This window comes from Jaculus jaculus, chromosome 14 (genome assembly GCF_020740685.1).
Source record: "Jaculus jaculus isolate mJacJac1 chromosome 14, mJacJac1.mat.Y.cur, whole genome shotgun sequence".
NCBI classification, from domain to species: Eukaryota; Metazoa; Chordata; class Mammalia; order Rodentia; family Dipodidae; genus Jaculus; species Jaculus jaculus.
The window spans coordinates 54,546,227-54,562,518 of NC_059115.1; the positions used below are offsets into that span (position 1 = coordinate 54,546,227).

The 16,292-nt window shown below is 44.7% G+C and overlaps 1 protein-coding gene across 1 annotated transcript in view; it reads left to right on the forward strand.

The window, feature by feature from the left end:
* The first annotated feature begins 10,170 nt into the window (after window positions 1-10,170).
* The window catches only part of Ankrd31 (ankyrin repeat domain 31), a 162,608-nt gene continuing 156,486 nt past the window's right edge, over window positions 10,171-16,292 (forward strand). The window contains exon 1 of the mRNA XM_045133385.1: window positions 10,171-10,277. Coding sequence (XP_044989320.1) covers window positions 10,171-10,277 — 107 coding nt within the window. The remainder of the gene's footprint in view (window positions 10,278-16,292) is intronic.

A 16,292-nucleotide genomic window follows, 5' to 3' on the forward strand; every position in this document is an offset into this window, starting at 1 on the left:
TGTTTGCTTGCAAAGCCAAAGGATCCCAATTCAATTCTCCAGGACCCACGTAAGCCGATGCATATGCATCTGGAGTTTGTTTGCAGTGGCTGGAGACCCTGGCATGCCCATTCTCTCTCAATCTCTCTCTCCCTCCCTTCCTCCCTCCCTCTCTCTCTCTCTCTCTCTCTCTCTCTTTCTCTCTGTCAAATAAACCAATAGAATATATTTTAAAAAAATAAGCATATTGGGCTGGTGTTGCAGTCAGGCTCACATTGCTGGTAGAAATCCCCCAACCAAGAGCAACTTGTGGGAAAAAGAGGTTTATTTTAGCTTACAGGCTCTAGGGGAAGCTCCACAATTGCAGGGGAAAACGATGGCATGAGTGGAGGGTGGACATCACCCCCTGGCCAATAGAAGGTGGACAATAACAACAGGAGAGTGTGCCAAACACTGACATGGGGAAACTGGCTATAATACCCACAAGCCTGCCCCCGACAACACACTCCCTTCAGGAGATGTTAATTCCCAAATCTCTACCTAAGTTTATGGGGGACAACTGAATCAAACCACCACAGCTGGGGAGCAGGTTCTGTAGTTAAAGGCCCTTGTTTGTAAAACCTGCCATCCATGGTTCGATTCTCCAGTACCCACATAATGTCAGATGCACAATGTGGCACATGGGACTGGAGTTTGTTTGAAGTGGCAAGAGACTCTCTCCTGCTCTGTATCTCTCAAATAAATGTATTTTTTAAGTTTCTCAAATTCTCTTTGAAAGTATATTCTTCCATGTCTAATAGACTAAACACTTAACTGTACCAGCAGAGGTCTGTAGAATAGTACCATGCCTGGAAGGCAGCCTTGGACAGAGGATTAGAGACTCCTACCTGGAAGGCAGTGGGTTCAAGAACCACACATTCTGGGTATTTAATAACCATAGTTGGTGGCCAAAGCCTATGAAGATATAGGGGTTAAAGGACAACCAGGATTTTAGTCCTTGCTTCCAGGTCAAGTAGCCCCACCACCCCCATGGAGGCAACAGGATACTGCTAAATGGTCTGGTAAGTTAAATGTTCTCTTGATTAATGAGGACATGGACACCCATAGGTTAGACTCCAACCAATGTACAGTGTATAAGAGGAGAGTCAAGAGAGGAGAAGATCCTCAATGCTTCCAAAGGAAGCTATTTGGCTTTCAAAACCTTGACCCATTCCAAAAGATAGCACAAGTGTTACAGAAAGAGTAAAGGAGGCAAGGGCCTCCTCCTTGGTCCCAACAAGGTGCTCCTAAATAAGACACAGCTAACTTCAGGAGGCTGAGATAGGAGGATTGATGTGAGTTCAAGGCCAGCCTGAGACTATGTAGTAAATTCCAGGTCAGCCTGGGCTAGAGCAAGAACCTACCTCAAACAAACAAACAAATAAAAAACACAACAGGAGGATATAACTAAAATGTAGAATAATTTGTATAGATATACATAAAAGTTAAGGCTTGTGGGAGTCCAGTTTAATCCTAAATGTAGATAGATTAAACATTCTTGTGCCTTTCCCAACTGTAAACAAAATATTGTATATATTGTGAAATAAAGTTCCTTGTCACCTACCTCAGGAATCCTACAAAGATGATTGACTGACATAACTTCTGTGACTATTGAGAGATGGAATGTTGCAGATTCTGAAGCAAATTACTCTGAGCTATGTTTATTTCCCTTAGTGGTTGCTTATTGCTCACCTCTGACCTAACATCCTGTGACTATCAGGTGATACCTTTTTGGAATGTACTAACAGACCACCAGTTTCCACCAACCCGAACACTAAGAATGTCATAAGATAATATCTGAAGCCTATAGCAGAGATCCCCCCTCCACCTTGCTACCTGCCTTCTTGATATTTCCACTAAGATATTTATTTATTTATTTATTTGAGAGAGAGAGAATGGGCACAACTGGACCTCTAGTCACTGCAAACAAACTCCAGAAACATGTGCCACCTTGCACATCTGGCTTACATGGGTACTGGGGAATCAAACTCAGGTCAAGCTTTGTAGGCAAGTGCCTTAACTGCTGAACCATCTCTCCAGCCCTCCACCAAGATATTTGAAAAGTGCCATGTTTTATACTTTCCTTTGTTTTATAATGATAAAAACTTTATGAAATTGTTAACACATTACAACATGGGATTTGGGGTAACCTGGATCTGCTTCCAGGCCATGGCCATTAATATTCGGCTCTAGAATAAACTCTTATTCACTGAGTGTCCAGACTTAGCTCAGTTGGACTACTACCTTCCTGCTGATGTGGAAATGTGACCCAGACTTCCTGCTCAGGGTTTTCATCACTGTCATGAAGTTTCCAGTTAAAACTCTAGGCTAAATAAATCATTTCCTTCTATCAGCTGCTTTTGGATAGTTTTTTTGTCCCAGCAATGAGATGGTAACTGCAATACTGTGGTACCTGAAATATGTGTGTTCCCCTGGATGGTTTATAACTCAACTCATCCTGCCTAAACTGTTTGAATTGCATTGTTCCATAGGTTCTTGACAAAGATGCACTGTCTATTTTTCTCTATCTTGCACTGAAACTCTGAATTGCATAAAAGAAACAAACAAAATAAAGGGAGCTGTAGCAGACAGATTGAGGTTCACTGAGATGAACTTCCAGACCAGGCACAGTTATGGAGGAAGAGATATTTATTGAAGCCTACAGATCCAGGGGAAGTTCCCATACATGGCAGAAGAAGCTGGCCTGCCTTCACAGAACCAAGCGGACAGAGAAGAGAGGTACAAGCCTAAAGGTCAAAAGCCACACAGCACACTTCAGGAACTCCAGCTAGACACACTTTGCATATCTTTAGATTGAAATCTGAAACCCACCACCACACCTGAAGATCCACACAGTGACACTGCCTCCAGCCAGGTGGCTGCAGATGCAAACTACAAACAAATAAACAACTGAAAATGTTGGGGGCCATCTATTTTATTCAAACCACCACAAAGGTCATAGAGATGGCTTAGTGGTTAATGTACTTGCCTGTGAAGCCCAAGAACCCAGGTTTAATTCTCCAGGCCCCATGTAAGCCAGATGCACAAAGTGGCACATACATCTGGAGTTCATTTGCAGTGGCTGGAGGCCCTGGTGAGCCCATTCATTCTCTCTCTGTCTCTAACTCACTCTCTCTTTCTTTCCCTCCCTCTGTCACAAATAAATTTTTAAAAATTTAAGAATTGTGATTTTTTTCTTTTAAAATAAGTCTGGCATTTAGGAGGCTTATTTATAGCACATCTTTATACTTTAAATATTGGCAACTCTTTTGAATAAAATGAATTATAGATTAAAATTTTTTCTATGACATGGGAAAGCATTAAAAGGAACTTTATTTATTTATTTGAGAGAGAGAGAGAGATACAGAAAAGGCAGAGAGAGAGAGAGAGAGAGAGAGAGAGATAGAATGAAAGACAGAGAGAGAGAGAGAGAAAGAGAAAGAGCATACCAGGACCTACAGTCACTGAAAATGAACTCCAGATGCATGTTCCCCCTTGTGCATCTGGCTTATGTGGGTCCTGAGGAGTCAAACGGTTTTTTCGGTTTTGCAGGCAAGTGCCTTAACCACTAAGCCATCTCTCCATCTCTTAAAAGGAATTTTAATTTCAGGCACAGAAATTTTCTGTACTTAGCTTATGTTACCAGATGGTTGGAGAAAATGTTGTCATCAGTGGAAAATCACCTGTTATGTTAGCACACCTGGAGCCATTAAGTAATCTTTGCTGAGCATGCATTCTCCATTGCTGTGCAATCAGAACTAGGTGATTAAAAGGATACAGGAATAGAAATGTGGATTGGACTTAAAATGTGACTTACACATGAAAGGTATAGATGAAGAGGTGAGAAGATAGCAAAGGCCGAGTTCTTTTCATATTTATTATTATTCTGCCCACTTAAAATTGAGGTTAGGAATGTTTACCAACAACTAATGGTTTTAAACAGCAGTGGCTTAAATATCTAAACAGTGAAAACAGAAAACAATGATAATAAAGTCACAATAAGTAGTGAAAAGGGAAAAGAGTTGGGGATCCAGAAAACTCTAGCTTCATCCACTTACTTGACAAACATTAGCACTTATATATGCTAGACATTAAAAATTCCAGGGGAGGATCATCTGTTGTTGGTAAATCTCAGTGGCAGAATTGGGTTACTACCCACAATGAGCTGTTGATCAGTAAGGCCCACGAGACTCCCAAAACAATGCAGGCCACTGCCAAAGCTCTTGGTTACCCATCAGATTTAAATGGTAAGACCCTTTTGCTGAATATACCACAGCCTGCAGTTGCAGAACATGGAGGCATCATGTTGGAACTCAGATGGGTGCCAGCTCCCTGCTGGGTGGTTCCCATAGTGCTGGAAAGTGCTGTGTGAGCTGCTGGGGGATAAAGATCACCAAAAGCATGAACAATCTACTGGGTCCTATAAACTACAGAATCAATCCACCGGGCAAGATGTACATAGCAGTGCAACAGTGGCCCACAGGCTATGTACAGGGCCAATCAATTGCTCTCTGATTGGATATGAGGCCCACTCACTGGGAGAGAATCTATACCTGCTACTGAAAACCAAGTCAGAAGCCTATAGCATGGATGGTCATTGTATTAGTCAGGGTTCTCTAGAGGAACAGAACCGATAGAATGAATTGCATTAAAAGGGAATTTATTGGATTATTTTACAACAGTCCAGCAACAACAGATTACAGGCCTGACAGTCAAGGAACCTGGTAGCTTCTCAGTCCACGAGGCTGGATGCTTCAGCAGTCCCAATCTGCCATTGAAGGCCTGGAGGTGTCATGGAGAGATGCTGCCCTTCAGTCCATGGTGGTCTTCAGTCCATACTGGAAAGCAGCAAGCAGCACTGGCAGCCAAGTGGGAGGGAAGAGTACCTTTCTTCCCAGAGCTTCTTTTGATAAAGCCTTCCCTCCAAGAGGAACTGCGTACTCTGGGGGAAGGGCTCACCCTGGGGGAAGGATTCCTCCTTTAGTTAACCCTTCGTGGAAGCACCCTCAGAGACCCACTTATGAGGCATATCCGTGGATTTCTAAACATATTAAGTTGACACAAACTTAACATCACAGTCATGGACCTTAGAAGGAAGTTTCTACTGTTCTTTGGCTAAAAAAAGGGGTCATGCTCATCAAAAAGTCTTCTAAATGTCTGTGTTTACCCCCTTTTATCCATGCTGCTCTTACTCTTGGCTAGAGAATCTGCTTTTTACAGATGGAAGGCCCAGGTGCCCATAAGTAGAACAAGAAATCCAATGCCTAGCATGAGATAAATCATCTCTCTCACATATGTCAGTACCCAGGAAACATTACAGAGGACGTGGAGGATTAAATATGAGGGCTGCACTCACTACTAGCCTGAGAACCTCCTCCAGGGAGATGGTGGTAGACTCAGAGGAGACTCAAAACTCATCAAAACAAAAAATCAGAGGCTGCTGAGAGCACAACACTAAAGGAGACTTATTACATACCCTCTAAGGCTCAGGGAACATTACAGATGAGGGATCCGAAAAAATGTCAGAGCCATGGGGTGGCCTCCACATTCATGACCCCACAGTGATTACTGATAACCCCACTGTGGTGGTTTGATTCAGGAGTCCCCCATAAACTTAGGTGTTCTGAATGCTAGGTTCCCAGCTGATGGAGATTTGGGAATTAATGCCTTCAGGAGGTAGTGTATTGTTGGGGGTGGGATTGTGGGTGATATAGCACGTTTCCCCTTGCCAGTGTTCGGTACACTCTCCTGTTGCTATTGTGCACCTTATGTTGGCCAGGGGGTGCACACTCTGCTCATGCTGTCATTTTCCCCTGCCATCGTGGAGCTTCCCCTTAAACCTGTAAGCCAAAATAAACCTCTTTTCCCCACAAGCTGTTCTTGGTTGAGTGGTTTCTACCAGCAATGCTAACCAGAGTGCAACAGTAAAGTGGTACTGAGAGTGGGGTTGCTGCTAGACACCTGACTGTGGCTTTGGCCTTTTGGAGCTGATTTTCAAGAGGAATGTGAAAGGGTTTGAAACCTTGTCCTAAGAGATGCCTTGCAGTGCTGTAAGTACAGCTCAATAGACTATTTCACTAAGCCATCTCTCCAGCCCTCTTTTTACTTTTTAAAAATATTTTAAGCTGAGCGTGGTGGCACATGCCTTTAATCCCAGAATTTGGGAGGCAGAGGTAGAAAGGATTACCATGAGTTAGAGGCCACCCTGAGACTACATAGTGAATTCCAGGTCAGCCTGGGCCAGAGTGAGACCCTACCTTGAAAAACAACAACAACAAAAATATATACACATATTTTATTTTTTATTTGAGAGAAGCAAATAGAGAGAATGAGCATGCTAGGGTCTCTAGCCACTGCAAACAAACTCCAGACTCATGCACCAACTTGTGCATCTGGCTTATGTGGGTACTGGGGAATCAAACCTGATCCTTGGGGTTCCCAGGCAAGCTCCTTAACCACTAAACCATCACTCCAGCCCACATTTTTTAAAAATATTTTTATTTATTTATGAGAGAGATGGAGTGTGTGAGTATATGAGCACAGATCAGGGCCTCTTGCAGCTGCAAATGAGTTCCAGATGTATGTGTCACTCTGTGTGTCTGGATTTATGTAGGTACTGGGGAATTGAACCTGGGTCATCAGGCTTTGCAAGCAAGTGCCTTTAACCACTGAGGCAACTCTCTAGCCCCTCATTTTATTTTTTAATTGAGAAATTTATTGTATGAACAGATTACATATTGGTCATATTCTCACTGTGTTATACTCTTCTGTTCCCTTCCCCAACCCCTTTCCACTGACAGCCTTCCTCAATAGGTGTTGCAGTCAGGTTCGCATTGCTGGTATAAATCACCCAACCAAGAGCAGCTTGTGGGAAAAGAGATTTATTTTGGCTTACAGGCTTACAGGCTTGAGGGGAAGCTCCACGATGGCAGGGAAAAACAACAGCATGAGCAGAGGGTTGACATCACCCCCTGGACCACATAAGGTGGACCACAGAAACAAGAGAGTGTGCCAAACACTGGCAAGGGGAAACTGGCTATAATACCTAAAAGCCTACCCCCAATAATAAACTGCCTCCAAAAGGCTTTAATTCTCAAGTCTTCATCAGTGGGGAACCTATCATTCAGAACAGTTAAGTTTATATGGGGGACACCTGAATCAAACCACCACATTCCGACCTGGCCCCCATAAACTGATAACTATACATGATGTAAAATGCAGTGCATTCAACCAACTTTAAAAGTCCCCATAGCTTTTATCAATTCCAATGATATTCATACACCCCATAGACCAAGATCTTTTAACTGAGCCATAATACCAAAAAAAAAAAAAAAAAAAAAAACCCTTAAAAAATCCATAATGGCAAGCCTGGTGGCACACGCCTTTTATCCCAGCACTCAGGAGGCAGAGGTAGGAGGATCATTGTGAGTTTGAGGCCACCCTAGACTACCTAGTGAATTCCAGGCCAGTCTGAGCTAGAGTGAGACCCTACCTCAAAAAACAAAACAAAAACAAAAAAACATAATGGCACAGAATAAACACACTACAAAAGATGGCATTAGGCATAGCAAAGAAGTATTCAACCAATACATGATTTAAACAGGGCAAACACCAAACTCTGTAGCTCCCAAGTCCAACAACGCCAGCCAGTGCCAAGTCTCTAATTCTAACCAACAACAAGTCTCTGGAGTTCCAATTCCGCCCCTCCAGGTAGGTTACTCACAGTCTTTGAAAACTTCATTGGGGCCGGAAGTGTTCCTTAGCAACCATCTGGTGGTCCTGGCATCTCTACTGGGTCTCCAATGCAATCCACGGTTCATCCTCATGGCCCCATGGGGTCTCCATGCAGGCATCTAGCAAACTTGCTTCACACTGCACATGGTCATTTCCAAAACACAAGACCGTGTTACAAACTCAATGACCCTCTCTTTCCTGCATTTCTTATACTCCACAATACCATGTAGGGTGCCAATTTGTTAATCCAGGGGGAATAAAGCAGACTTTGAAGAACAGGTCACTCCTTGAGCACTCAGGCCCCTCCAAAAGAGTCTACATTCTTCTTGTTGTCCCAGTGCAGGTGAGCTAGCTCAGTCTCAAAAGTTGTAATCTCTCAATTGCAGTTGAACGGGCAACAGTTCACCCAAAGATTTTTCTTTCTGTGCCATATCCCTCTGCTCACACCAGTCAATTTCTACACAAAGCAACCCTGCACAACTTTTCAGGACACAGGCATAACAGCTAGTTTTTCACACAAACTGCTTCTAGCCCAGTCCAGGCAAAGCTTTCTCATCCTCATAAGCCAAACCTCACAGTCCATAGTTCTTACTTCATTCAGGTCTTTCAACTCTGGGTAGAATAGTCCATCAAGCTGTACTTACAGCACTGCAAGCCATCTCTTAGGCCAAGGTATCAAATCCTTCCACATTCCTCTTGAAAATCAGCTCCAAAAGGCCAAAGCCACATGGTCAGGTGTCTAGCAGCAATCCCACTCCTCCGCATCACTTTACTGTTGCAGTCAGGTTTGCATTGCTGGTAGAAATCACCCGATCAAGAGCAGCTTTTGGGAAAAAAGGATTTATTTTGGCTTACAGGCTTGAAGGGAAGCTCCATGATAGCAGGGGAAATGACTTTTGGTGGTTGCTAGGTATCACTATTATTCTAAAAATTGAAAAAGGGGAAAAAGCATTTATATAGCTTTACCTACACAATCTGTATTTCAGGGTAATTTAGAGTTGAGAGAAAAATACAAAATACATCCTCTAGGATAACTAATCTAACCGGGCATGACGGCACACACCTTTAATCTCAGCACTCGGGAGACAGAGGCAGGAATATCACTGTGAGTTCAAGACCATCCTGAGGCTACATAGTGAATTCCAGATCAGCCTGGGTTACAGTAAGACCCTCCCTTGAAGAAAAAAAAAAAAGGAAAAAACGAAAGAATAGCTAATCTGAAAAGTTTTGATAAACACTGTCTACCTTAGAAGCCACTTGAGGAGAGCGTATATCAAAGGAGCGCAGCAGAAAAGAACGTGTGGTGAACCGAAAATTCCTCTTTGGGTGTAAGAAGACATTGTAGCTTCAGACACCACTGAGGGCCAAGGGATGGACAGCAAAGTAAGGCAGATCCCATCAGGACCCCAAGCACCAGGTGACAGGGTTGGGCGATGTGGGTGGTTGCTCAGCCTCGGGTCTGTGGCACGACGGAATTCCTGATGCCCCTGCATCAACCTCAGTTTCCTCCTCACTAAGTGAACAAGGAAGAGAAACCATGCAAAACAGCCTCGGGTGATGGCTTGGCCCGGGATCACGCTGTGGGCCATTTCTGCCTGGAGGGGAAGGTGGGTGAAGAACCAGGGAGCGTGGTCAGAGGCTGCACGCGCAGCTCTGACTAGAGGTGCGGCAGCCTGCACGTGCCCTGGGGACCAGAGCGCACGGCCAGAGGCTGCGCGCGCAGTATTGACGGGGGTGGGGGGGGGCGTGCGCGCGGCTCTGACTCGAGGTACTGCGTCCTATATGTGCGTGGGGACCAGAGAGAGCGGCCAGAGGCTGCGCGCGCAGTATTGACTTGTGGTGTGTGGGTGTGGGCGCGCACAGCTCTGACTAGAGGTGCGGCAGCCTGCACGTGCCCCGGGGACCAGAGAGCACGGCCAGAGGCTGCGCGCGCAGTATTGACGGAGGGTGGGGGAGGCGCGCGGCTTTGACTCGAGGCACGGCGTCCTGTATGTGCCCAGAGAGAGCGGCCAGATGCTGCGCGCGCAGTATTGCCGGGGGAGGGGGTGGGGTAGGGGGTAGTGTGCGCGCGGCTCTGACTCGAGGCCCGGCATCCTGCATGTATGTGTCCGGGGAGCAGAGAGCGCGGCCAGAGGGCTGCGCGCGCAGTATTGACTTGTGGTGTGTGCGCGCTCATGCGTGCGCGGCCTCTTGCGGGCGTCGCGTGAGGTGGATGAGCAGCTCGCGTCTTCGACGGCGACAGCCCAGCCCCGCGGGTGTCGTCCTCAGCCGCCCAGTCAGGCCTGGGCCTCGCTGCCAATCTCTCTCTCTTCCAACTCGCCCTTTCCCTCGCCCTGCAAAGCGTGGTCTTCCTTTGCGAGGCAGGGGAAAGTCAAGGACGCAGAGTGGAGACGCCCCCCCCGCGTGGGTGAGGCCAAGATGGAGGAGGAGGGTGCTGCGGCCTCAGACAGCGACAGCGACGAGACCATCATTGAGGGGTCGGTGACAGACAGCGACGAGGAAGGCGAGGCGCTGCACTGGAGGAGGTGACCCCCATTAGGGCGAAGGGAATATGGGGGTGCGGGCTTGAGAGCAGCGTGTGGGGGGTGGGGAGTCAGGAGCCGAGGTGCCCGGGGGTCCCCACGGCCGCCCGGAGCCTCGCTCAGCCGCGTGCGCGAGCCATAGACCACTGGAGGGAGAGCTGCGGAAATGAGGAGGACCTTGTTAGAAAGAACTTGACAGAAGGGAGGAGGAGAACTCAGGCCTCATCCGGTGACTCTGGTTGGCGCTTTTGTGGGAAGGGCAATTCCTTTAGGGGACCAGGTTTAGAAGGTTTCTAGGTAGGATTTCTCCGGGGGTGGGGGGGGAACAGGGACGGTAGTCCAGACATTGTAGTTCTCTTTTTAAAAGGGTGTAGGCTGGAGAGGCGGCTTAGTGGTTAAGCGCTTGCCTGTGAAGCCTAAGGACCCCAGTTCCAGGCTCGATTCCCCAGGACCCACGTTAGCCAGATGCACAAGGGGGCGCACGCGTCTGGAGTTCGTTTGCAGTGGCTAGAAGCCCTGGCGCGCCCATTCTTTCTCCCTCTCTCTATCTGACTTTCTCTCTCTCTCAAATAAATAAAAATGAACAAAAAAAATTTTTTTAAAGGGTGTAATCTTAATCCCCTATAAATCTTTCCAGGAGGGTGTAATTTTCCCAGGAAAAGAAAACAAAAAACCCCAGGTTCCTCTTGCAGGCTCAGTGACATTTCCTACATTTAGTCAAGGAGAGAGCCTTTCACATTAGGGCCCTATTGTCCTAAGCTGCATAGCCTTTTAAAAAAAATTATTTATTTATTTTAGAGAGTGCGCGCATGCTGGGCTGGAGAGATGGTTTAGCGGTTAAGTGCTTGCCTGTGAAGCCTGAGGACCCCGGTTCGAGGCTCGGTTCCCCAGGACCCACATTAGCCAGATACACAAGGGGCGCTCGTGTCTAGAGTTCGTTTGCAGTGGCTGGAAGCCCTGCCATGCCCATTCTCTCTCTCTCTCTCACTCTCTCTCACTCTCTGCCTCTTTCTCTCTTTGTCTGACACTGTCAAATAAATAAATAAAAATAAACAAAAAAAATTAAAAAAAAAAGAGTGTGCACGCATGAGAGACAGACGGGGCGGGGGAGGGAGAAAAGGGGGGGAGAGAGAGAGAGAGGGGAGGGAAGGAGGGAGAAAGAAAGGGAAAGAATTGTTGTGCCAGGGCCTCAGCCTCTGAAATCAAACTCCAGATGCTTGCTCCACCTAGTGGACATGTGCGACCTTGCGCTTGCCTCACCTTTGTGTGTCTGGCTTATGGTGGTATCTGGAGAGTTGGGCATGGGTCCCTAGGCATTGCAGGCAGGCTCACTAACTGCTGAGCCATCTCCAGCCCTGCATCACCATTTTAAAAATATTTTTATTTATTTGTTTGGGGGGGGTCACATAGAGAATGGGCACACCATGAGCTTCAACCACTGCCAACGAACTCCAGATGCATGCGCCACCTTGTGCATCTGGCTTTACGTCCTAGGAAATTGGACCTAGGTCCTTTGCCTTTACCGGTGAACGCCTTAACTGTTAAGCCACTTCTCCTGACCTGTATAGCCAGTTTTTATCAGGGCTGAAGGCTAGAACTCGAAGGCCAGGGCAGACTTAGGCCCGGGCTCCATTTGCCACGGTCTGGTTTTGAATAGAAATGGTTGACCTTAGAATGTGTACCTGTGAGTCGGGTGTGGTGGTGCACGCCTTTAATCGCAGCACTCGGGAGGCAGAGGTAGGAGGATCACTGTGAGTTGAAGGCCACCCTGGGACTGACTACAGAGTGAATTTCAGGTCAGCCTGGACTACAGTAAGACCCTACCTCGAAAAACCAAAAAAAAAAAAAAAATATATATATATATATATATATATATATATATATACACACACATACATACATACATATACATATATGTAATATATATATACATATATATTATACACACACACACACACACACATATATATGCAGTTTAAAAAATACGTACTTGTGGGCATGATTAGAGTATGGGGGCAGGGTGCAGAGGGGAGAGGGTTACCTATCCACCACAGCAGGGCCAAATTATTGTAGATAGCTTTCTGGCATGTTTAAAAAAATGCTTTCACGCTGGAGCTGTCTAATATTTGTGTATCAGGCTAAGAAGTCTTGAATCTGAAAAAGATCCAGATCACCTAAATTAGCTTAGTTCTAGAAGATGGTTCACAGAATTTCTTTTAGGAAAAGAACTGTGATGGGAAAACTGGTTTGTATCAAACTGGAAACGTAAGATTCATGTGTCAGTATTTCAGTTCATCAAAATCTTTTTGAACATGGTCTCTGTTTTAGACACAGGAAAAAGCTGAAAGGATGAGGGCACTGCCTTTGAGAAAACTTCAGGCCTGAAAACCAGTTTAGCAGATAATTTCAATATAGTATGATAAGTTCAGCCCTGAAAGCTCTTACCTCAACCTAAGTGGTTATCAGTTTGCTAGACTGACTTCTGAATGAAGCTGAAAGGTGAGCTAACAATTAGCCACATGAGGAAGAGATTGTTTTCTTGGCGAAGGAACTGACTGGGTAAAGGTGCAGAGGTGGAAAAAGCATTGGGTTGTGTATTTTAGAATTACAAATAGTTAAATCTTACAGAATTGTAAACTATGGGAAGTGATGAAAGAGAAAACTAAGTAAAGTCATCTAAGACCTTAATCTTCCTGTCTTGATAGAATGTAAGATTTTAAGAGGAAGGAAGAGTATAATTAGATTTCTGTTTACTTTGGCTTGTTGTTAGACTAGAGATTTCTAATTTTAGTATGCTTATTAATCATTTTAGAATCCTGTTATATTGTCTATTCCAATTCAGGAGTTTCTGAATTTCTAAGACACTTCCAACTTAAAGTTGTTACTAATAGAGCAAGGATCCCTTTTGCAAGAAAAGGTTGTAGAGGTTAGGTTTGGGATCTGTTGTAGACTATGTTGAGGAAGAAACAAGGCAGAAACAGTGGGAGTGGAGTGAGGGACTCTTTAGAAAGAACAGTTAGTAGGAGATGAAGTTGATTAAGGGAAGTGAAGGATGATATCTAAGTTGTTGCCACTCCTCCTTTTTTCAGTCATCTTCTAATTAATCAGTTTTTTTGTTTTAATATTTTATTTGCAAACAAAAAAAGAATAGGCACATCAGGGCCTCCAACCACTGCAAACAAATTCCATATGAATGTGCCACTTTGTGCATCTGGTTTACCTGGGTACTGGGTAATCTAACCCAGGTCCTTAGGTTTTGCAGGCAGGTGCCTTAATCACCTCTCCACCCCCTTCAGTCACCTCTCTCTCATTCTCTCTCTCTCTCTCTTTCTAAACACACACACACACACACACACACACACACATTGTTTTTTTGAGGTAGGGTCTCACTCTAGCTCAGGCTAACCTGGAATTCACTATGTAGCCTCAGGGTGGCCTCAACTCATAATGATCTTCCTACCTTGTGCCTCCCAAGTGCTGGTATTAAAGGCATGTGCCACCACACCTGGCCTATTTTTTGTTTTTTTGAGGTAGAGTTTCACTGTAGCCAGGATGACCTGGAATTCACTATGTAGTCTCAGGTGGCCTCAAACTCAGGGTGATCCTCCTACCTGTGCCTCCCAAGTGCTGGGATTAAAGGTGTGAGCCACCATACCCAGCTTATTTTATGGAACTTTTTTTATTAAAATTTTTTATTTATTTATTTGAGAGCAACAGACACAGAGAGAAGGACAGATAGAGGGAGTGCCAGGCTGGGTGCGCCAGGGCTTCCAGCCTCTGCAAACGAACTCCAGACGCGTGTGCCCCCTTGTGCATCTGGCTAACGTGGGACCTGGCCTGGGTACCGAGCCTCGAACCGGGGTCCTTAGGCTTCAAAGGCAAGCATTTAACCGCTAAGTCATCTCTCCAGCCCAGCTCATTTTCTTAATTTTTTTTTCTTAAATTTATCTATTTGCAAGCAGAGATGGGGAGGTGGGGGAGAATATGAGAATGGGTACACCAGCGCCTTCAGCTATTGCAAATGAACAGATGCATGCAACACTTTGTGCATCTGGCTCTAAGTAGGTGCTGGGGAATCAATCCCTGGTCATTAGGCTTTATAGGCAAGTGTCTTAACTGCGCCATCTCTCCAGCCACATCTTTCATCTTTTGGACAGGGTTTCACTTTCTGGCCTTGAACCACATGATCCTCCTGCCTCAACATTCCAAGTTCTGGGTTTATAGGCATGTGCCACCATTCCCAGCTATTAAAGTATACATAAGTTGTATTTGCTCTTGTTAATATACAGGGAACACTTTAACAAATGTATGCATTCTCATACAACTATTAGTAGAACAAGCCCATCACCCTTAAAATTATCTTGTGTTGCTTCTTTATAAGTGAGCTGCACTGTCCCACCCCATTTGAATTATTTTCTTATGTGAGGTAACTTTTCCTCCCATTTAAAAACATTTATAACCTTATTGATAAACTTTTCTCTAGTAATTTTTTAAAAATATTTTTATTTATTTGAGAGTGACAGACAGATAGGCAGGCAGAGAGAGAGAGATAATGGGCACGCCAGGGCCTCCAGCCACTGCAAACGAACTCCAGATGCATGTGCCCCCTTGTGCATCTGGCTTACGTGGGTCCTGGGGAATCGAGCCTCGAACTGGGGTCCTTAGGCTTCACAGGCAAGCGCTTAACCGCTAAGCCATCTCTCCAGCCCCTTCTCTAGTAATTTTGAGCATGATTTTCTTCTTTTTTTGTCTTTGGAGCTCATTGAACTTCTTGAATCTGTACATTCATGCTATTCACTAAATTTAGAAGTTTTCTGTCATGGCTTTTTCAAGTATTCTTTTTCTATATAGATTTCTTTTTAATAGTTATTTATTTGATAGAGAGAGAGAATGAATGAATGAGAATGGGCCTGCCAGGGTCGCCTGCCATTGCAAACAAACTCCAGACACATGGGCCACTTTGTGCTTCTGTCTTTATGGGTACTAGGAAATCCGATCCAGATCATCAGGCTTTGGAAACCAGTGCCTTTAAACCACTGAACCATTTCTATAGCATTCGATTTTATCCTTGGAAAAAGCTTTAAAGTTTTAATTATTTAACACCAAGGTCTTTTTCATGTTTAGCAGTTGTGGATTATATCGTGGACATTTTGAATGTGAGGTTGTGGATTCTTGGCCTTGTTAAAATCCTTTTGAATGTTGATTTTTGTTTGTTTAGTTTGAAAGGGCAGTCAGACTGACTAGGTTCTCAGTACACATTCTGATTTGGCCTATGCATATGGTGGTTACATCACTTTTTAGTATGTGGAGTGAGTCTCATGGACATGCCACTTAGAGTTAATTTGGGTCTTGGGCAGTAGTTAATATCAGATTTAAGCTCCCTGAGCCTTTATGCTTTCTTGGATCTGATCCACATGTGGACAGCTCTGGGCTGTGCCTGGGACTTACACTGGGTCATATACAGGTGATTTCTATCTCTCTCTTCTCTTTGGTGGTTATATACCCTATACCCACTTAGTTCTTCCTATTACCAGAAAAGATAGGTTTCTCTAAAAGTTAACCTTTTCACTAGTGCAGTTCTCCACAATGAGGGTAGCCTGTGTTTATTCTTGAGTTTTCAAGTGCCCCAGTTTCCTTTGGCTGGTGCAGTGCAGCTTTGAAGCTGGTACTAGCCTTGAGGCAGAGCTGGGAGAAAGGACAGAAACAAAAGAGGACCTAAGAATTTCTTGTGCACCTTGTGGCATGAGAAACTCTTTAGCTTATTTGTCAGAAATAGGGATAGGGTGCATGCTTTATCCCTATTTCTTTCTCCCTCCTCCTCCCCCATCTCCCTTCTTCCTCCCAGTCTCCTTCCCTCTTACTAAATTAATTTCTAAATGTTTCCTTCATTGCCATAGCATTTTTTGAAATTTTTCCTTTGAGATGTCACTCCTTTAATATACTATATATATGTATATATTTATTTGAGGATGTTTTTCTATACTTTATAAGCTAGTATCACATTAAAAAAAAATTATA